Source organism: Pelodiscus sinensis, chromosome Z, assembly GCF_052426305.1.
Source record: "Pelodiscus sinensis isolate ZL-2025 chromosome Z, ASM5242630v1, whole genome shotgun sequence".
NCBI classification, from domain to species: domain Eukaryota; kingdom Metazoa; phylum Chordata; order Testudines; family Trionychidae; genus Pelodiscus; species Pelodiscus sinensis.
The window spans coordinates 16,164,508-16,184,177 of record NC_143085.1 but is presented as its reverse complement, the minus strand read 5'-3'; the positions used below and the strand labels follow the sequence as shown (position 1 = coordinate 16,184,177).

General features: G+C 41.5%; 1 protein-coding gene across 11 annotated transcripts in view; it reads left to right on the top strand.

Annotated features, from left to right (window-relative positions):
* Nucleotides 1-19,670, top strand: part of ARVCF (ARVCF delta catenin family member) — a 603,575-nt gene that overhangs the window by 480,208 nt on the left and 103,697 nt on the right. For all 11 annotated transcript variants that reach the window (XM_089775246.1, XM_075898325.2, XM_075898321.2 and 8 more), the window contains one exon: nt 14,522-14,705. In XM_089775246.1, coding sequence (XP_089631372.1) covers nt 14,522-14,705 — 184 coding nt within the window. The remainder of the gene's footprint in view (nt 1-14,521; nt 14,706-19,670) is intronic.

The following is a 19,670-nucleotide window of genomic DNA, read 5'->3' as shown; positions in this document are numbered from 1 at the left end:
AGTTTGTTAAAGCTTTCAAAGCTATGCCATGAATTGGGGTACAATCAGCAATGCTACTCTTGAGGATCTCTTCCTTGAATCAGGCCACTGTTATCCTTTTGGGACTGTGCAGAGCTACCCATTCAATGAATCATTTTCTTACTTCACAAACGAAGAGAACTGAGAGCTGAGCCGAGAACGAGAGAAATCTGTTCTGTTTGGGAAAGCTGCATAGGTTTTTTATCTTGAATGATAAGGTTTGGTGTGGAACAAATGATCCCATCAGATATGCAAGACAGGAATTCTATTACACTCTTTTGACAAGCAATCAGATGTTAGTAGCTTTAATGAATTTTTCATTCTTTGTGTGCTCAATGAAATGTAATTTTGTTGTTTAATGACACTGCATGATATTTTAAGTGATGCAGAACATTATTCTCCTGACACTCTGTATTGGCAAATTGGGTTTAATTGAAAAATGATTGACCTTATATGTTCTAAGAAAAAAATCTTTGATCTAATAATGTTCAATGAAGAAACTTGCAGATCAATGCAGCCAATCAGAATCCATTCTTGAGAGCATTAATGTATGTAAAAAGCCTGGCAGCAAATGATAAAATCATAGGGTTGGAAGAGACCTCAGGAGATCAAGTCCAACCCCCTCCCTATCCAAAGCAGGATCGACCCCAACTAAATCATACTAGCCAAAGCTTTGTCAAGCTGGGACTTTAAAACAATAGTTTTTCCTAATATCCAATCTAGATCTCTTCCACTACAACTTGAGACCATTGCTCTTCCTTCTGTCATCTGTCACCAGTGAGAACAGCTTCTTTCCATCCTCTTTGAAACCTCCCTTCAGGAAGTTGAAGGCTGCTATCAAATCTCCCACTCACTCTTCTCTTCTGTAGACTAAATAAGCACAAATCCCTCAGCCTCTCCTCATAAGTCATGTACTTCAGCCCCTACTTATTTTCGTTGACCTCCACTGGACTTTTCACAGTGCATCCACATCTTTTCTGTAATGGGAGGCCCAGAATCAGACACAATATTCCAGATGTGGCCTCACAGAGCCGAATAAAGGGGAATAATCACTTCTCTAGATCTGCTGGCAATGCTCCTCCTAATGCAAATTAATATGCCATTAGCCTTCTTGGCTACAAGGGCACACTGTTGACTCATATCCAGCTTCTCATTCACTATTATCCCCAGGTCCTTTTCTGCTGAACTGCTGCTTAGCCAGTTGGTCCCCAGGGTATAACAGTGTTTGGGATTCTTCTGTCTCAAGTTCAGGACTCTACTTCTCTGTGTTGAACCTCATTAGATTTCTTTTAGACCAATCCTCCAATTTGTCTGGGTCACTCTGGACCCTATTCCTACCCTCCAGTGTATTGACCTTTTCCCCAGCTTAGTGTCATCTGCAAACTTGCTGAGGATGCAATCCATCCCGTCATCCAAGTCATTAATAAAGATGTTGAACTTATTCAACTTATTCATAAATGATCTGGAGAAAGAGGTAAATAATCAGGTGGCAAAGTTTGCAGATGATACTAATCTGCTCAAGGTAGTTAAGACCAAAGCAGACTGTGAAGAACTTAGAAAAGATCTCACCAAACGAAGTGACTGGGCAACAAAATGGCAATGAAATTTAATGTGGATAAATGTAAAGTAAAGCACACTGGAAAAAATAACGCCAGCTGTACATATAATATGATGGGGGCTAATTTAGCTACAACTCATCAGGAAAGAGATCTTGGAGTCATCGTGGATAGTTGTCTGAAGACGTCCGTGCAGCGGCAGTCAAAAAAACAAACTGGATGTTAGGAATCATTAAAAAAGGGATAGAGAATAAGATGGAGAATATCTTAGTGCCTTTATATAAATCCATGGCACGCCCACATCTTGAATACTGCGTACAGATGGGGTTTCCTCATCTCGAAAAAGATATACTGGCATTAGAAAAGGTTCAGAGAAGGGCAACTAAAATGATTAGGGGTTTGGAACGGGTTCCATATAAGGAAAGATTAAAGAGACTGGGACTTTTCAGCTTGGAAAAGAGGAGACTAAGGGGATATGATAGAGGTCTATAAATTCATGAGTGATGTGAAGAAGTGAATAAGGAAAAGTTATTTACTTGTTCCCATAATATAAGAACTAGGAGCCACCAAATGAAATTAATGGGCAGCAGGTTTAAAACAAAAGGAAGTTCTTCTTCACACAGCGCAGAGTCAGTCTGTAGAACTTCTTGCCTGAGGAGGCTGTGAAGGGCAGGACTATAATAGGATTTAAAAGAGAGTTAGATAAATTCATGGAGGTTAAGTCCATAAATGGCTATTAGCCAGTATGGGTAAGAAATGGTGTTCCTAGCCTCTGTTTGTCAAAGGGTGGAGGTGGATGTCAGGAGACAGATCGCTTGATCATTACCTGTTCGATTCACTCCCTCTGGGACACCTGGCATTGGCCACTGTTGGCAGACAGGGTATTGGGCTGGATGGACCTTTGGTCTGACCCAGTATGGCCTTTCTTATGTTATGTTCTTATGAACAAAACTGGCCCTAGAACTGATCCTTAGGGCACTCTACTTGATACCAAATTGAGCCGTTGATCACCACCCATTGGGCCCGACAATCTAGCCAACTTTGTATCTACCTTACAGTCCATTTATCCAATCCGTACTTCCTTACTTGCTAGCAAGAATACTGTGGGAGACAATATAAAAAGCTTTGCAAAAGTCAAAGTGTATCACATCCACCGCCTTCCCCTTGTCCACAGAGCCAGTTACCTTGTCATAGAGGGAATCCATGTTAACTATTCCTGATCACTTGCCTCTCTTTTCCTAGCACTTCAGAACAGATTCTTTGAGGAACCTCTCCATGATTTTTCTGGAAACTGAGGTGAGGCTGACCTGTCTATAGCTCCCTGGATTGTTCTTTTCCCCCCCTTTTTAAAAGATGGTTAAAGATGAGCACTACATTTGCTTTTTTCCAATCATCTGGGACCTCTCCCAATCACCACAAGTTTTCAGAGATAATGGCCACCTCTCTCAGCACCCTTAGATGCATTTGAGCCAGCCCCATGGATTTGTGTATATCTAATTTTTCTAAATACTACTTAATCTGTGATTTCTCCACTGAAGGCTGCCCATCTCTTTCCCACACTGTTTTCTAGTGCAAGTAGTCTGAGAGCTGACTTTGTGAAGACAGAGGCAAAGAACGCATTGAGTGCTTCAGCATTTCCCACATCATCTGTCACTAGATTACCTCCCTCATCCAGTAAGGGCCCCACACCCTCTCTGATTGTCCACCCTCTTATTGCTACCATGCCTATAGGAAAATTTTCTTGTTTTCCTTCACATCCCTTGCTGGCCGCAATTCCAATTGCGCTTTGGCCTTCCTGATTACACCCTTGTATGCTCAAGCAATATATTTATATTCCTCTCTAGTCATCTGTCCAAGTTTGCACTTCTTGTAAGCTTCCTTTTTGTGTGTAAGCTCACCAGAGATTTCACTGTTAAGCCAAGCTAATCACCTACCTTGTTTGCTTTTCATCAGGGTGGTTGGTTCCTGTGCCTTCAATAAGGTTTCTTTAAATACTGCCAGCTCTCCTAGACTCCTTTCCCCTTCATGTTAGCATCCCAGGGGATCCTGTCCATCAAAGGGATGTCAAAGTTCGCTAAGGGAGTCAAAGTCTGCTTAACTGAAGTGCAGGGTCTGTATTTTGCTGCTGTCCTTTCTTCCTTTGATCAGGATTCTGAAATCGACCATCTCATGATCACTGCTTCCCAGGTATATGCTAATAAAAATTCGTTTCAGTGGCGTTAACTCCTCTTGGAAGTCCACTAATATGATCATCATATCTACTAATTGCAAGTGATTTTATTTCTTTTTTCTGTTGGGGAATCTGTCAAAAGAATATGTATTTCATGGTGCACACTGTAACCTAGTTAATTTAATTTATCTTGGGGTCCTCTGCTTTACCACTTTCACTTGAGATTTTTTATTTTAAAAAGAGGCTGCTTATATAATACATCTCAGAAAGATGACTGCAAAATCAACTTACATCAAGAGTACTCCGTGAATATATGCAGTTTATTTTAGATAATAAATCATTCAGTGTGCTGCATAGATGAAAGAGTAAATAGGTTCTTGGTTTGTTTTAATTTAACAGTAACATTGGATTCTGCAACTAAGCAGAGCATGAAAGCAGATTCTGTTTGGATTTCAAAAGATGTTAACATGTGTCTAGTTGACGCATTTTCTTTAAATCTGCCTATCATAGACAGCCACTGGAAGGTGGCACCCATAGCATTTGGAATATGTCTTGATTGCCTTTATATGCTATAGAATGGGGATTTACAAAAACAAATACCATTTCTGCTTCCTTTTCTACAATCTTTTAACACTCAAACTACTTTCAAAAGAAAATCTTGATGCTCCTGCTAGGTATGATATCTTTGGGAAAAGATTTTCAGTGTAAAACCTAAATACATGTATATTCAAGCTGTCTTCTTCAAATGAAAGAAAAAATGTTTAAGATTATCTTCATCAATGCAATAGAATTTTTTTTTCATTCTAAAATATATGCAAACCACTGATCAATGCTGAAAGGCATTTTTTTTGGTAAATTTTTCCCATGTTTTTATCAATGAATTTGACTTGCTGTTACTGTTTTAATGGGCATGATTTATCTTTAGGGTAATTTTGATTAAAAACGTCTGTCAATTTATCAAACTAACAATGTGTTCAGTTTATTAGATATGTTAATTGTGCAGTGAATAATTTTTAAGGGCAGAGGTCAAATTATGATTGAATTTAATGTTTGTCACACTTTTTTCCCTGGGGTTTATGTACAGCTTAAAAAAATTGTTAAAGATTAAAATCATGTTGCTATGGTGTCACCATAAGAACCTCTTCCTGAGCTTGGTTCCCCCAAGACACTGAGGATGCTGGGATGTTCAGTTGTGAACTCCAGCCAGGCCCTCCACGCTGCAGGCTTATAGTTCATTGATGCAGCATCCTTTGGTGGATCAGAAAAGGGTGCATCTTATGAGAGAAATTGTAATCATAGCTACATTTGTGTGTACAAAAGGGATGGAGGAACTGGCGGGAGAGGGGTAAAGTTACTTTTGCTGTCAAGTTGTGTGTTGCAGCCCTTACAAGGAGCACTTGTTTGGCTGCCCAAGAGGCCATTTATTTTTAACGTCTTGTTAGAGTTTACAGGCAACATTGCTTTAGCAACTTTGGGTGAAGGTGTCATGAGTACTTCCAGTGTGAGTGAAGTTGTTCACATATTATATGTTTGCTGGACTGGACTTTCTTTTTGTGGTCATTTAAGGTGCTCAATGCATATGTGATTCACTTGAATCCGCGTAGGATTTAGTCTGTTCAGAATAGCTACCAGTTGTGGTTCCATCTAAGCAGAACGACTGTGCGGCCGCACACAAAACATTTTAGGCCCGCCCACCTTATTTGCAGACCTGCACATCAGCACTCACCACCACTCACGTTCCTGCTAGAATGGAAGGTGAGGGATGGCTGTGGCGGCCTGGTTGGTTCTGGCTGGGTAGTGTGACAGAGGGCAGCTACCCTGGCCCCCTTTGCTCCTGCTGAAGCCAGGGTGCAGGGCCGTGGCGACTGCTTCCATTGCTTTGAGGACAGCCAAGGCCGCTTAGTGGGGGGTGGCTGCTCCTGCTGCCTTGGGGGTAGGGATGTTAAATATCGGTTAATTGAATAGTCAAGTAACCATGAATTCTTACCGGTTTGTCAGTTAGTCCCTGGGGGTGGGGCCGACAGCGGTATAAAATACCAGATGGGAGCTAATCTGTGAGGGGAGTCAGTTTAAAAACCAGCTCCTCTTGCGGACCAGCTGCTTGTCATCCTGATAAAGAGGCAACAGTGCAGGGTGGCAGCAGCCCCTGTCTGGGAAGCAGGTCCTAAGCTCCCAGACCCTGAGTGAACTGGAACTTAGCTGGGCTGCCTGCCCGCCTAGCTCCCAATACACTTTAAATGCAGAGTCACAGCTGGGGTAAGTCCTGGACCCAGCATGAACCAGAACTGAGCTGAGCTGCTGGCCAGCCTGCTAAAAAATTTACAGGGGGAAGGGAGGAATGCATGTAGTCTATAGCATTAATCTATTTTGCTGATTGGTTAACCGACTACACTATTGCATCCCTACTTTGGGGGCGCCCAAGTCCGCTTGGCAGGGGACAGCTGCTCCTGGTGCTTTGGGAATGGCCGGGGCTGCCTGGGCAAGGGGCGGAGGTGCTCTTGCTGCTTTGGGAACTTCCTTGGCCATCAGCTCATGATCTTCTCCAATGGCATGGACAGCTAATGGAAGCGAAGTTCTGCCCTGACAATGGGATATACAATTTGTAAAAACAATAAGGCTGCCCAAGTACTGATTTTTCACTGTGATGAGGTAACTCGGCTACAGAGATGGTAGAATGATGAGGAAGGATCCATATTAACAACGTTAATGTAATTCTCTGGGGAAATTCTCATTCACTCGCACTCCTCTCTGAAGATCAGTCAGGTGACAGAATAGACTTAGATAATAGGCTGTATTAACCTTCAAAAACCTAACATGTCCTGAGTTTCGGATTTTAATTTCTGACCCTCAGTGCTGAAATGGATGCAAGTGAAATCCAAAGTCTGGGTCCAATTATAACTGGCTGCTGATTGCTCCCTCAGGATACTTGACCATGTCTGTAGTGCAGGGGTGGGCAAAAGGGCCTCCGTGGGCCAGATCTGGTCCTCCAAGCAGGTGGATCCATCCCGCAGAGGCCCTGCCGCTCCCCTACCACCAGGCCAATTAAGGCCTGAGGGTGGGGGAGCACATGAAGCCTTTTCCGCACTGCCCCCTCCCATGCGCTTCCCCACCCTTAATTGGCCTGAGGGCGGGGGAGTGTGCAAAGCCTCCTCCTGCCCTGCCAGGAGCACATGGCGCTGTGAAGGAGAGAGCGGAGGAGGCTTTGTGTGCTCCCCTGTCCTCAGGCCGATCAGGGGTGGGAGAGCTGTGTGAAGTTTCCTTTGCCCTGCTCTGGCCCTGCGAGGAGCTGTGGCACTTCAAAGTGCCATGTGCTCTTTGCAGGGTGGGAGGAGGTTTCCTGCGCTCCCCCACGTCCGGGCCCTGATTGCCTTGGGGGTGGGGAAACACGGGAAGCCTCCTCCTGACCTAAGAGGAGCATGTGGCACTTTGAAGTGCCGCAGGCTTCTCACAGTGCTGGGGCAGGGTAAAGGAATCTTCACGCAGCTCCCCTGCCCCCAGGCCCAAATTTTTGAAGTGGCCCCTGGGAAAAAATTATTGCCCACCCCTGCTATAGCATTTGACCATGAGTTGTCCCAATAATACTAATAGGTTTCACTACTCGTGCTTAACGTTAAACTTTGGGGCTTTTCTGGGTGGAAAATTTAAACGTCAACTATAAGGCAAAGAAATGGAAAGAGTGGCTAGTGGTCTTTCTGGTTTGTATTCTGAATGCAACTTTTACCTTAAGTGAATTGAATTTGGTCTTTGCTTAGACCTTGGCTCCCTAAATATTCTGTTGTTCTTTATAATAAAAAATCTTGCCATGTTATGCACAGTGCTGTGCAATTTAATACTTGTTAGTAACTGGTGCATGTCACTGTGGCACACTTCTGAACAAGCACACTGACCTCACTATTGGTGCACAAGACAAAACTCACTCTGTTCATGGATGGAAAATCTTAGAGAGAACACTGCTACCAGTAACTGGCAGCATAGATCAGATGAAATTTATAGAGTAGATCCTTGTTTTACATATCTAGTGCATATTAAAATCTGTACACTGATGCCTTCAAGATGTTACAGAAGCCCACGAAAATTTTGCTAAATCCTCTAATATTAGGATTGCTGGCTTTCCTTTAGAAGGGGTTAAATTTTTTGATAAGTTTTTTTGTTCTATGTTAAATTGTGTTGCTAAATTGGGACACTCCTGTCATAATTCCAAGCACCCTTGGGACCTAAGCAGTCCCAGATCAGGGATTTTTCCAGACTTAGGGAGGTCATTTCTGGCCCACCTGCCACCAGCCCTACCTCCAGACCTGGCCCAACCATTGGCTGGCACCTGCTTCTGGCCCTACTGCCGGGCAGCCCTGCTGCAGAACACTGGGCTGCTACCCACAGGACTCGCAGACACCAGTCCTCCACCAGGACTGGCTGGTTCTAGAACATCTGTGGTCTGTTGCTGGACCAGAAAGTTCAACCTGTATTAAGAAGAACATTTCTTTTTGGACTTTTAAAATATTTCCCTAGTTGATTCATTACTTGAGATTAGAAATGGAAGTATTTACTCAAGCAGCATTGTAATGTAATGGTCAGTTGTCTGGGGCAGGAGAAGAGAGGAAACATCCTGCTTCAGACGAAGAAAGTTGCACGAATCTCTAACAGTGAAACCACTCAAACATGAAGGGCGCAATATGTGGTTCAGAATGAGACTATGGCCTACCAAGCTTATATATTGGCCCTTTCCAAACTCAGAATGTTCTGCTCATGAGACCAGTGACAGTACCCTGCTGCATTCCAATGTGCCAAGTACCCAGAAAGTTGTTTGGTCTTCTGCATTGCTGGACTTCACCTTGTCTCCTGATTTGTGTTTTTTTTTTTATTATTTAATCTTGACTAAGAACTCTTCTCCTGCCTCCTGGTTCTAGCTTGGCACTTACTGCCTCTGATCTGTGGTCTTTAACCCCAGCTTGACTCTTAGTTACAGGACCTGGCCTTGTGATTTCTGCAGCTCCTTCCTGGTGAATCCCATCCCTGGTGGGCAGCAGCCCTAAACCCATCTGTGACCATTATGTCAAACCTCCTACATTCCAATCCCTTTGTATAGTTTTTTCCTCAACCCCCATCAAGATAAAAGTTGACTTAGACCCTGAAACAAATGAGGGTTTATGTTCCTTATGTATTTTGTTTTGCATACTACAATAGTGAATATTCTTATTTTCACATAGATCATGTAGCACGGATATAGCAAAGCACTTAATTAAGCACATTTGTATTATAAGCACATTGGTAATTCCCTTGAAGTCAATGGGACTGTTCACGTGTTTTGCTGGTTCCTGAGTGAAGAAAGGATAATTTGGTAAATCACAGGTTTAATGTGATTCTGATGACAACTTATTGAACACTTCTGTATTACCTGATTATAAATATTTAAGTAAGTTTAGAAGATAGGATACACAAAGAACAAGTTAAAAATCACTTAGGAAAGTTAGATGACAGCAAGTCACCAGGTCCTGATGAAATGCATCCCAGGATACTCAAGGAGCTGATAGAGGAGGTATCTGAGCGTTTAGCTATGATCTTTGAAAAATCATGGCAGACAGGGGAGATTCCAGAAGACTGGAAAAGGGCAAATATTGTGCCCATCTATAAAAAGGGGACAACCCAGGAAACTACAGACCGGTCAGTTTAACGTCAGTCCCAGGGAAGATAATGGAGCAGGTAATTAAGGAAATCATATGCAAACACTTGGAAGGTAATAAAGTGATAGGGAATAGCCAGCATGGGTTTGTGAAGAACAAGTCATGCCAAACTAATCTGATAGCTTTCTTTGATAAGATAACGAGCCTTGTGGATAAGGGAGAAGCGGTGGATGTCATATACCTAGACTTTAGTAAGGCATTTGATACGGTCTTGCATGATATTCTTATTGATAAACTAGGCAAATATAACTTAGATAGGGCCACGATAAGGTGCGTGCATAATTGGCTGGATAACCGTAGTTAGAGAGTTGCTGTTAACGGTTCTAAATCCTGCTGGAAAGGATAACAAGTGGAGTTCCTCAAGGGTCTGTTTTGGGACCCGTACTGTTCAATATCTTCATCAATGATGTAGATATTGGGATAGAGAGTATGCTTATTAAGTTTGCAGATGATACCAAACTGGGTGGGGTTGCGACTTCTTTGGAGGATAGGGACATAATTCAAAATGACCTTAGCAAGTTAGAGAAATGGTCAGAGGTAAACAGGATGAGGTTTAATAAAGAGAAATGCAAAGTGCTCCACTTAGGAAGGAACAATCAGTTCCATACATACAAGATGGGAAGCGACTGTTTAGGAAGGAGCATGGCGGAAAGGGATCTAGGGGTCATAGTGGACCACAAGTTGAATATGAGTCAACAGTGTGATGCTGTTGCAAAAAAAGCAAATATGATTCTAGGTTGTATCAACAGGTGTGTTGTAAGCAAAACTCGTGAAGTCATTCTGCCGCTCTACTCTGTGTTAGTTAGGCCTCGGCTGGAGTACTGTGTCTAGTTCTGGGCGCCACATTTCAAGAAAGATGTGGAGAAATTGGAAAGGGTACAGAGAAGAGCGACAAGAATGATTAAAGGTTTAGAGAACATGACCTATGAAGCCAGGCTTCATGAACTGGGCTTGTTTAGTTTGGAAAAAAGAAGATTAAGGGGGGACATGATAGCGGTTTTCAAATATCTAAAAGGGTGTCACAAGGAGGAAGGAGAAAATTTGTTCCTCTTGGTTTCTGAGGACAGGACAAGGAGTAATGGGCTTAAAGTGCAGCAGGGGAGGTTTAGATTGGACATTAGGAAAAAATTCCTAACTGTCAGGGTGGTCAAATATTGGAATAAATTGCCAAGGGAGGTGGTGGAATCTCCCTCTCGGAGATATTTAAGAACAGGTTGGATAGACATCTGTCAGGGATGGTGTAGACGGAGCTTGGTCCTGCCTTGAGGGCGGGGGGCTGGACTCGATGACCTCTTGAGGTCCCTTCCAATCCTATTATTTTATGATTATTCTATGATTATGTAGTTGGCTTTGCTTTCTTTATAGTGTGGCTGTGTAAGCTGAAATAAAAGAAAATTAGTAAATGCTTTTTTTTTCAGAACTAAGTGATTTTGAAATTCTATTTTGCTCTCTCACTTTCCTTTTTTTTCTTAACTACTAAGGTGCATAGTAGATTTTGTGATAATGAGGATGTTTAATTTATAAATTGGTAACAATGAAAAGCTAATTTACACTTGTAATTTATCTAAATGCTAAATAAAATAATTTCTAAAAAGTTCACAGATATTATATTGTGCTATCTGTGTGCAGAAAGTGACATGTGCCAAGTAAATAACATTAACATAGAAACCTACAAGGAGATTAAAGTAAAGAATGATGGGTGTTAACATCTGAGGTAAATTCTTTTGTTAACTACTGGATTTGTTTAATTATTAATGTGTTCAATTAGATCTAAACAGATGCCTGGGTTGAATAGGAGGCCTCATAAACTCTGAGTTCAGTTAGTTGTCAGTCTTTTGGATTATAATTGCCACAATCTGATAGCAGAGATAAAATTCCTTTTCCAACCTGGTATCTAATGTGCCCCTATATGGATCACACTCTGTTAAAATAGGATAAATGACATTTGGCATCTGTTACTTGTTGCTGTGAAAACTTGAGCGTTAAGCATTAGTTCCAACCTATATTAGGAAGGATTCAGTATCACAACTTTATTTATCTCTTTATAGACCGTTGTAGAGCCCTTGGTCCTCCTTTCACGTACACCAGTTTTGCATTGGTAGAACTCTGACTTCATTGGTATTATCCTGATTAACACCACTATAACTGGGTGTAATTGGGATCAGTGAGTCAATATCTAGTATATAGTTTTAAAAGGCTTTTGAGAGAATAGGTAAATGGAAGGCATTGTAACCTGGAAACTCGGGGAGATTGGTGTATGACTGAAACAAAAATCCATACGTGACCATGAAGTATTCTTATGTGATTTCTTTTTTTAAACATAGTGCTAAAGACAAATAGTGGAGTGTAGGATGATGGAAGGCAAAAATATGTAGAACTAATGATGCACATTGGACTCATATTAATGGTACATATTATGTAGGAGAAAGTCTCTGGATATTTAGGAAAGTTCCTGTTAGGGATATGAAATGTTAATGGGTAATGCTTAAAAGTTCTGATTAACAGTAACGGGTAGGGTCTGGAGCTGCTCTCTGCTTGCTATGGGCAGGGAACTGTTCCAGCCCCACAGTGGCCTGCTGCTTACAGGGGCTGCTCTCATCCCGAGCAGCCTCTGTACTTGGCGGGCCTGAGTGCCCGCCCCGCAGGTGTGGGCGGGGGTTTGGCGAAGGGCAGGTGCCCCATGTGCTGAGGGCTGCTCCAGCCAGACTGAACGCTCTTCAACCTGGGTCCTGCTTAATCAATGTAATATTCAACCGGTTAACTAATTAACCGTGTTTTTACATCCTCTAAATTCTATCTCTTTTTTCCTTTCAGTTGCTGCAAAAATCTCCTTAATTCTCATAAATTTCAGTGGCGATGAAAGCTGTGTAGCCATTTATTTTATCAGATACACTTATTTATAGTTTTAAAATGTTACCAAGTAGGAATAACAAATTCTGTACCTATGTAATAAAGATTCTATTTTAGTGCCAACTCAATAAAGAAGAGTCTCTGTAAAACTGAAATTTGGAAGTATACATGTACTTCTGCATTAGTTTGCATGGCAACTTCTGAAGTATGGGAAGTTTTAGCAAAATCTTTCTTGTTAGATTTCAGCTTTGTCCTTTGGTTTGGAAACGTGATTCTGTTGAAAGCATGACATGAACAGAAGTAGGAGTTTGTTTGCCATTCTTGAATTCATCAGCTTTGTGAATGCTATATGTCTTCCCTCAACCAGTAGAAAGACTAATGTTTACAAAAATTATACTTCACTCTCTGATTTCAAAGAAAAGTCTAAATTCTTTCTTTTTTTTAAAGTAAATCTAAAATCCATTTCTTAATCACTCTGTTTTAAGTTAAAATAAGTGGTGTCTAAATATTTGTCTTGTACAGTGTTAAATATTTCCATGAGCTGTTTTCAAGAGCTGGTCTACTCGTTGCAGTTCTGCCACTTTCTGCTGGAACTGTGCCAGCATAGATAAACACATCCTCCTTCCCCCACCCTCCGAGTGTAGATGCTGTTATAAAAGTGTCAAAGTGCTTAAACTGATGCAGTTTATTCTAGTTTAGGGGCTGAAATGAGTACTTACGTCAGTATAGCTCATATATTGGTATACCAGTATTAAAAAGAGTTTTTACCAACATTGTTGTTGGCAAAAAAAATCATGTTCCAGTTGACACAGTTACATTATTAAAAATTCTAAGTGTAGACTAGCCCCAAAATATTTTACATTGTTTACAATGTAACACCTACTTTTGTGACTTCTGCCACTTGAATTTGGTCTCGAGGAAGATCCATGTTAGTCTGTAACTGAAAAAACTTTAAAAATAATGAATGGCTCTGTAGCACCTTAGGGTATGTCTAGACTACATACCTCTGCTGACAGAGGCATGTAAAATAGGCTACCCGACATAGTCAATGAAGCGGGGATTTAAATATCCCTGGCTTCATTAAAATAAATATGGCTGCCGCGCTGTGCCAGCTCAACTGATCATCGGCACAGCATGTGAGTCAAGATGCGGATGGGTCAACAAAGAAAGCCTTTGTCGACCGCTCCGTTATGCCTCTGTCGGCAGAGGCATGTAGTCTAGACATACCCTTAGAGACTAACAAAACATGTACATAGTGTCATGAACTTTTGTGGGCACAACCCACTTCTTCACATGAAACTTTTTCAATTTGGTATTTAGCTTCTTTCAAAAGATATGATTCAAAATCGAGGTGAGATAAACAAAGAGAGTTGTGGGTACTCAGTTGCCTATAGGAACAATGCCTACACTGAACCGCATCGGTAGAGCCTTGCAAACCCACAGAGATCCACTTCATATCCATATCAGCAGATGTTGAACTGAATATCTGCAGCTCATTCTTGTGGCTACAGATGCAAATATAAATTTCGTATCTACCGAGGGGTCTACTTAGTTGTCTGTGACATAGTGAATAATATCACAGTAAATAAGGAATGTAAAAAGTATGGAGTGGGATTTAGCCCTATGTAGAGAGTTAACACAAGGGCTCTGTGTCCCTTAGATCAGTGTTTCTCAGTGAGCTGTGGGCCCACTTTGGGAATACCGCTAATGGGCCACTTAGCTTTATCTGGGCTCCATAGCCAAGGATCCTCCTAGCTCCTATTGGGTCTGGCTCCTCTTGGCTGGAAATGGCAAACCAGAGCCAATGGAAGCTGAGAGTCTCCATGGCTACGGAGTCTTTAGGTAAACAAAGGGAGAGCCCACTTCAAGGAACTCTGCCTTAGATCCAATTTAAGCCCTATTTTGAGATTTTATGTGATGCATTAGCCTTTCATGGATTATCTTTTACATAGAGTACATGTAGATGATTAATGGACATATATCATATGCCTCCCATATATTATATGGATCAACAGTTTCACCAACTTCACCAGTTCTAAATATAATTGCATGTAGAAAGGTGTTGCTGCTTTCTGTTTGGACAGCTGTTGTTGAGAGTTTGAACTATGTGGTTATATTGGATTTTCAGACACTGTTGTCAGGCGAGTAATTTCCTCTGTCCGTGTTGTTTTATGATTTTAATCTTTTGTAAATACTATTCCACATGAGCAGTACCTTAATTTAGCTAATAATCATTGTTTTTCTCTAAGGCACGCTTTGGAATTTGTCATCCTATGAGCCCTTAAAGATGGTGATCATTAATCATGGTCTCCAGACACTGACAAACGAGGTGATTATCCCTCATTCTGGATGGGAAAGTGAGCCAAATGAGGACTCTAAGCCTCGGGATGCTGAGTGGACCACAGTCTTCAAGAACACCTCTGGCTGCTTGAGGTAAGACAGGAGCATGCCTTGTACTTCTGTTGTTCATAGCATCTTAATGTACGCTTAAGAAAGTAATTGATTTACCCTGAATTTGAAATCAAATATCCTGCATTTTTTTTGAATAGGTGCAATTAGGAACTTAATGTGGCCGTATGGGAGGTTCTGTTTTGCCACAGATTTTCTTGTATTAGAGCCTTGTAAATGCTGATATTCCAGTTGCATTTGTGGGAATTGTTGGTCATTTCTGTCAAGTGGAACATTATGTACAGTAATTCCTCATTTAACACTATAGATATGTTTCAGAAAATGATTGTGTTAAGTGAAAATGTGTTATGCAGTGTCAATTTTCTCATTGAAAATAATGAAAAAGGTGGGGGTTGTCTTTCAAGCGGTGGTGTCTGTTGGGACCGGGACGTAAGGTTGGTGGAAAAAGGGGACTGGGTTACAGCAAAGAGGGGGGTGTCTGGCTCTGGGGAAAAGAAGGGGAGGAGAGAGGAGGGGGATTGGGTTGGGAGTATGCCCCTGTGACAGGTCTGCTGGGACCCGCACTGTGTCCGGCAAGGGGGGTTGCTGGGGAACAGCATGTTGAGCGGCGAACCCTCCGCCGCTTGGCAGAGAGGTGGGGGAAGCCCCGTGCAGCTGCCGGTGATGGGCCAGCTGGGGAAATTGTGTTATTACGGGGACGGTCATGTAATTCGAAAAACGTTCCCTAAAAAAATTGTGCTATCGCAAAAACGTGTTAAGTGGCCACGTGTTAAATGAGGAATTACTATATATAAAATGTAACTTTGCCCCTATTGGGGGCAATGGTTGGTAGAATGTTTATTGTCTAGTTCAGTGGTTTTCCAACTTTCTTTCTTGTGACCCATTTGGGAAAAATAATTTATACCCGTGACTCAATAATTGTATCTTTATAGAGTCCGCCTCCCCCTTCCCTGCTGGACTCTTGCCTCCCTCCCTGCCTTTTTTCTCATGCCAAGATGCTCTGGCTGTCGACTTAGTGCCCCATGTCCTGTGACCCAGTACTGGGTTGCAATCCTAATGGAACTACACTGGTCTAGTTCTATCCAGAGCAAAAAACAACATGCCATTGCAAGCATAGCCAGAAGTGCTGGGATGCTTAGGCTGACTCTGGTTGCTTATTGAATCCTTTCCCTAGCTGCCCGTTTGAGGGCTTCTTTTTAATGATCAGTTTTCTAAATGATATTTAGTTCTTTGAAGCTCATCCTTCACAAGTGGAGTCTGCATAATATCTGTGTTAACTTCACAAGTGAGGGAATGCATAATATCAGTGTTAACTCTTTTAAGATAGATCTAGAAGACTTCTGATTCAGATTTATCTGCAAACAGCCCAGGTGAAGATATTGATTAACTTGATTTCCAATTACAGCTGAGGGAGGAGCTATAGGATATTATGAACCTGTCAGAAATCCATATTCAACGTAATTCGTAGGTGTTCGCTTTAGATTCAATTTGCTTGCTGAGCATTTAAAAACCAGTTTCCAGCAAGAGACCTTTTGGTTGGATATTACTTATATTTCTGAAATTTCCCACAACTGGACAGTACGTGTTAGAATACAGGGTCTGAAAAAACCCTCAGCACAGTCCATGAAGATACTAGCATGCACGAGTGACTGAGTTTGTTTTCAATATGTTTTTCCTTGAGATTTTTGTAAATAGTCTCTAAAAGATTAAACAGTGCATATGCACTGTTAAAATCTTCATTGTTATGAGATCTAATATTCAAACAAAACTAGTAAAGATTCCATATTGCACTTTCTGATATGCTGAAGTGTATTCTGACTGATTTCTACTGCTTAATATATCTTCAGAAAGTTGGTTCTTTTCCATTCCTTGGGTATTTGGTCTCTAAATTGAATCACCGTTTATCTACAAGTAACTTCATGAATGCAGAAAATAATGAAAAGTGTTCTGAAAGGGCCCATTACTGAAATTATTTGTAGTCGCATTGGAGGTGGAGGTCCTTTGAGTAGGATCCTAGACATCTTAATTTTTCCTTAGCAGTTCCTTACTTTCTAATGGCTCTGCAAGAGGAAATTACTTAGTGAGAATAAAAGGGTTATCTGAATGAATATGAGTTTCTCTAATAATTGAAGACAAAAAATTGTTGTTTAATAGATTAAGGTGATCCATCTCATACATTTTCTATTAGCACCTGCAGTGCTCTGATCTCCTTGAACTTCTGCATTTCGAAGTTTTTTTTTTTTTTTTTTAATTAAGGTGCTGGTTTTGAAGGAAAAAGAACAAGAATTTTATTTACAGGACTCGGCTTTCTTCAGCATAATGAATGTGAGCATACAGAGTTAATGTAAAGATCTTCTAGCTGCAGAATTCCCCCTTACTTTATAGATAATTAGAGTGGTCCTGTTTTAAGAACCCACTTGAATTACATTGTGATGGTGCACAATAATAAATATATGTAGTGCCTGGTGCTAGAGCTGAGTAGGAAAGTCTGTTGCAGTTGTCATAGCTGTCATCTTTCGCCTGTTGCTGTTGGGGAGGAGTCTGTCTGTCTGTGTCTGTGTCTGTGTCTCTCCCTCTCTCTCTAGCTCTCGCTGAACTTATTTTTTTTTTTTTAAGTCAGCTAATGATAGGAGAGGGCTAAGTTTGTTACCCAGAGAAATTGTTCAGGTAAATGGGGAAAAATCTGGAAGAGTTAAAGGCACTTTATCAAACTTCTGTTTTTAAAAATGATTTTGGAATGAATAGCCATTGTGTGGAGGATGGGGAATTGCTGTGGTGATAGAACCGTTTTTATCCCTTTCCTAAGAGGAGGTATTAAAGAAGAATAAAGAGGAACCATATGTAGAGCAGAGGATTGGGAGTAAGGAGATGTGGACTCTCTCCAGGCTGTGTGGGTTCCCCTTCAATATTAAGGGGGTAATCATAGCAATCTTCTGTAAAATACTTTGTGATATATGAGTGAAGGGGCGGTATAAAAACAAAGCGTTGTAACAGTTGTTGGAAATCTGTTGGCATCTATAATAAAACTTCTCATTTAATCTGCCACCAACATAAGATGATTAATGCTATCAATAAATTGTGGTGTTTTAGCTGGCTTACACTGTATCCATCTGTTTGACCGAGATCAGTGCTTGAAGCCCCTTTGTTGATGCAACAGTTGGTCATAGAAATTCAATTTTTGGTGAATGGCGCTAATTACATACTGTAAGGCATATTTACCATTTGCAAAAATGCATGATCTGATTTGTACTTTGGAAGCTATTCTTTTTGGTGGGTTGCCAAGCCTACCTTGTCTTCTCTGTAGGTGATTCTGAAGGGAAGGCCACACTGCTATCTGAAAAAAGAAACTGAGAAAAGAGCAATTATTTTGACTGCATTTTTAGAAGTAATTAAGATCTCTTGGACTCAGCAATACACAGCATGCATATTAGTCATGAACAGCTGCTTTCATTGCAGTGTTTTTTTGGGGAATTGTAATGAAATGTACCAACAAGTGTGAATGGGTTGGCATCAAAGTCCTTGCTTCACTATGGGAATTGCTGCTATGTTAGTCCCACTTTGTGCAGGGGTGTATCCTGATATTGTTTACGATGCACTGATTCATAGGTGGAGAGACTGGGGTATTGGTGATATTAGCCCTGATCACAGCCATTGACTCTGTGGGTGCTCTGGGGCTCAGTACCCACAAGCAGCCATGCTTCCCCTCCCCACAGTGCCTCTTGACCTCTAGTAGCCCTGCTTTCCAACATCTCTCCCCCTTCCCAGCACCTGCTACCCACTACGGAATAGTTCAAGAAGCTCTGGAAGAGAGGGGAAGGAACGCGGATGTGGCGTGCCCCGGGCAGAAAGCCAGGAAGAAATGGGGTGGGTCTTGTGGGAAGGTATGGAATAGGGCCGGGCATGGGCATGGCTTTGGGGCAGAAAGGGTGGAAGGAAGACAGGGCTGAGAGTGGAGGGTGGGGTCAAGCAGCCACAACTAGAGAGGAAGTTGGAACCTCTGGCACTGACACTGTTTGAGTGTGTGTGGCTAGTATTCAACTGAGATCTCTACACTGTCACTGTGATTCTAGTGCTGGTGCTGCTTTTTTATTTAGGCTACTCACTACTACTAACACTGTGAGATTTAAAACAACCAAACAAATAAAGATAAGATTCTCATGATTTAGTGCTAGACCTCCCATTCTCCAAGGTGGCAGGAATGCTTGAATTGAACTTTATGTTGGTATTTGCCATGATGGCTAAAAGGGACTGTTTTCAACAATACTTTCCATAGTTGCTAAATATAGGTAAGAGTTTAAGAAAACCCAAATCTGTGATACTAAGAAACACAAGATATAACTAGCAGCTAGAGATCATGGAGAACTAGAACAGCCTTCTGTCCAGAAGCCTAAATTAAGAATTTGCTTGCTATTTGTTTCAAGCAAGTTCTTTCTCTTCTCTGCCTATAAGTCACATAATACAAGACAGCCAATAACCAGATGAAACACTGCCTTGAACTACCAGAAAATACTTAAGATCTTGAAATGCCAAGAGGAAGACAAGGGCTTCCTCTCAACCCTTTCATTGATTTTTGGAAACTGGCATTGATGGTTTTACATTCCTGGGGTATATACAACCAATACATTCCTATTGGTTGTGTCCCTGTATTAGACAGAAATACGAAAAGCAGCTTCCATCTATTATTCTAATCCTAACCCCACTCCACCTGCACTGTATATGCAACTTACCAATGGTTATGTCTTTAAATGTGCAGTATCATGGGGGAAGGAGGACAGTGGCCTATTCCAGATGCCCCAGAGGGAGTGAACAGGGAATCATCTAGTAATCTCTCTCCTGTCACATTCACAGCCTCTGACAGAGCCTTGGGATACCATTCTTATCCATCCTAGCTAATAGCCATTGAGAGACCTATTGTATCTAGTTCTTTCTTGAACCCTGTTGAAGTCCTGTTCTTCACAGCCTCCTCTGGCAAGAGTTCCATAGGCTGAC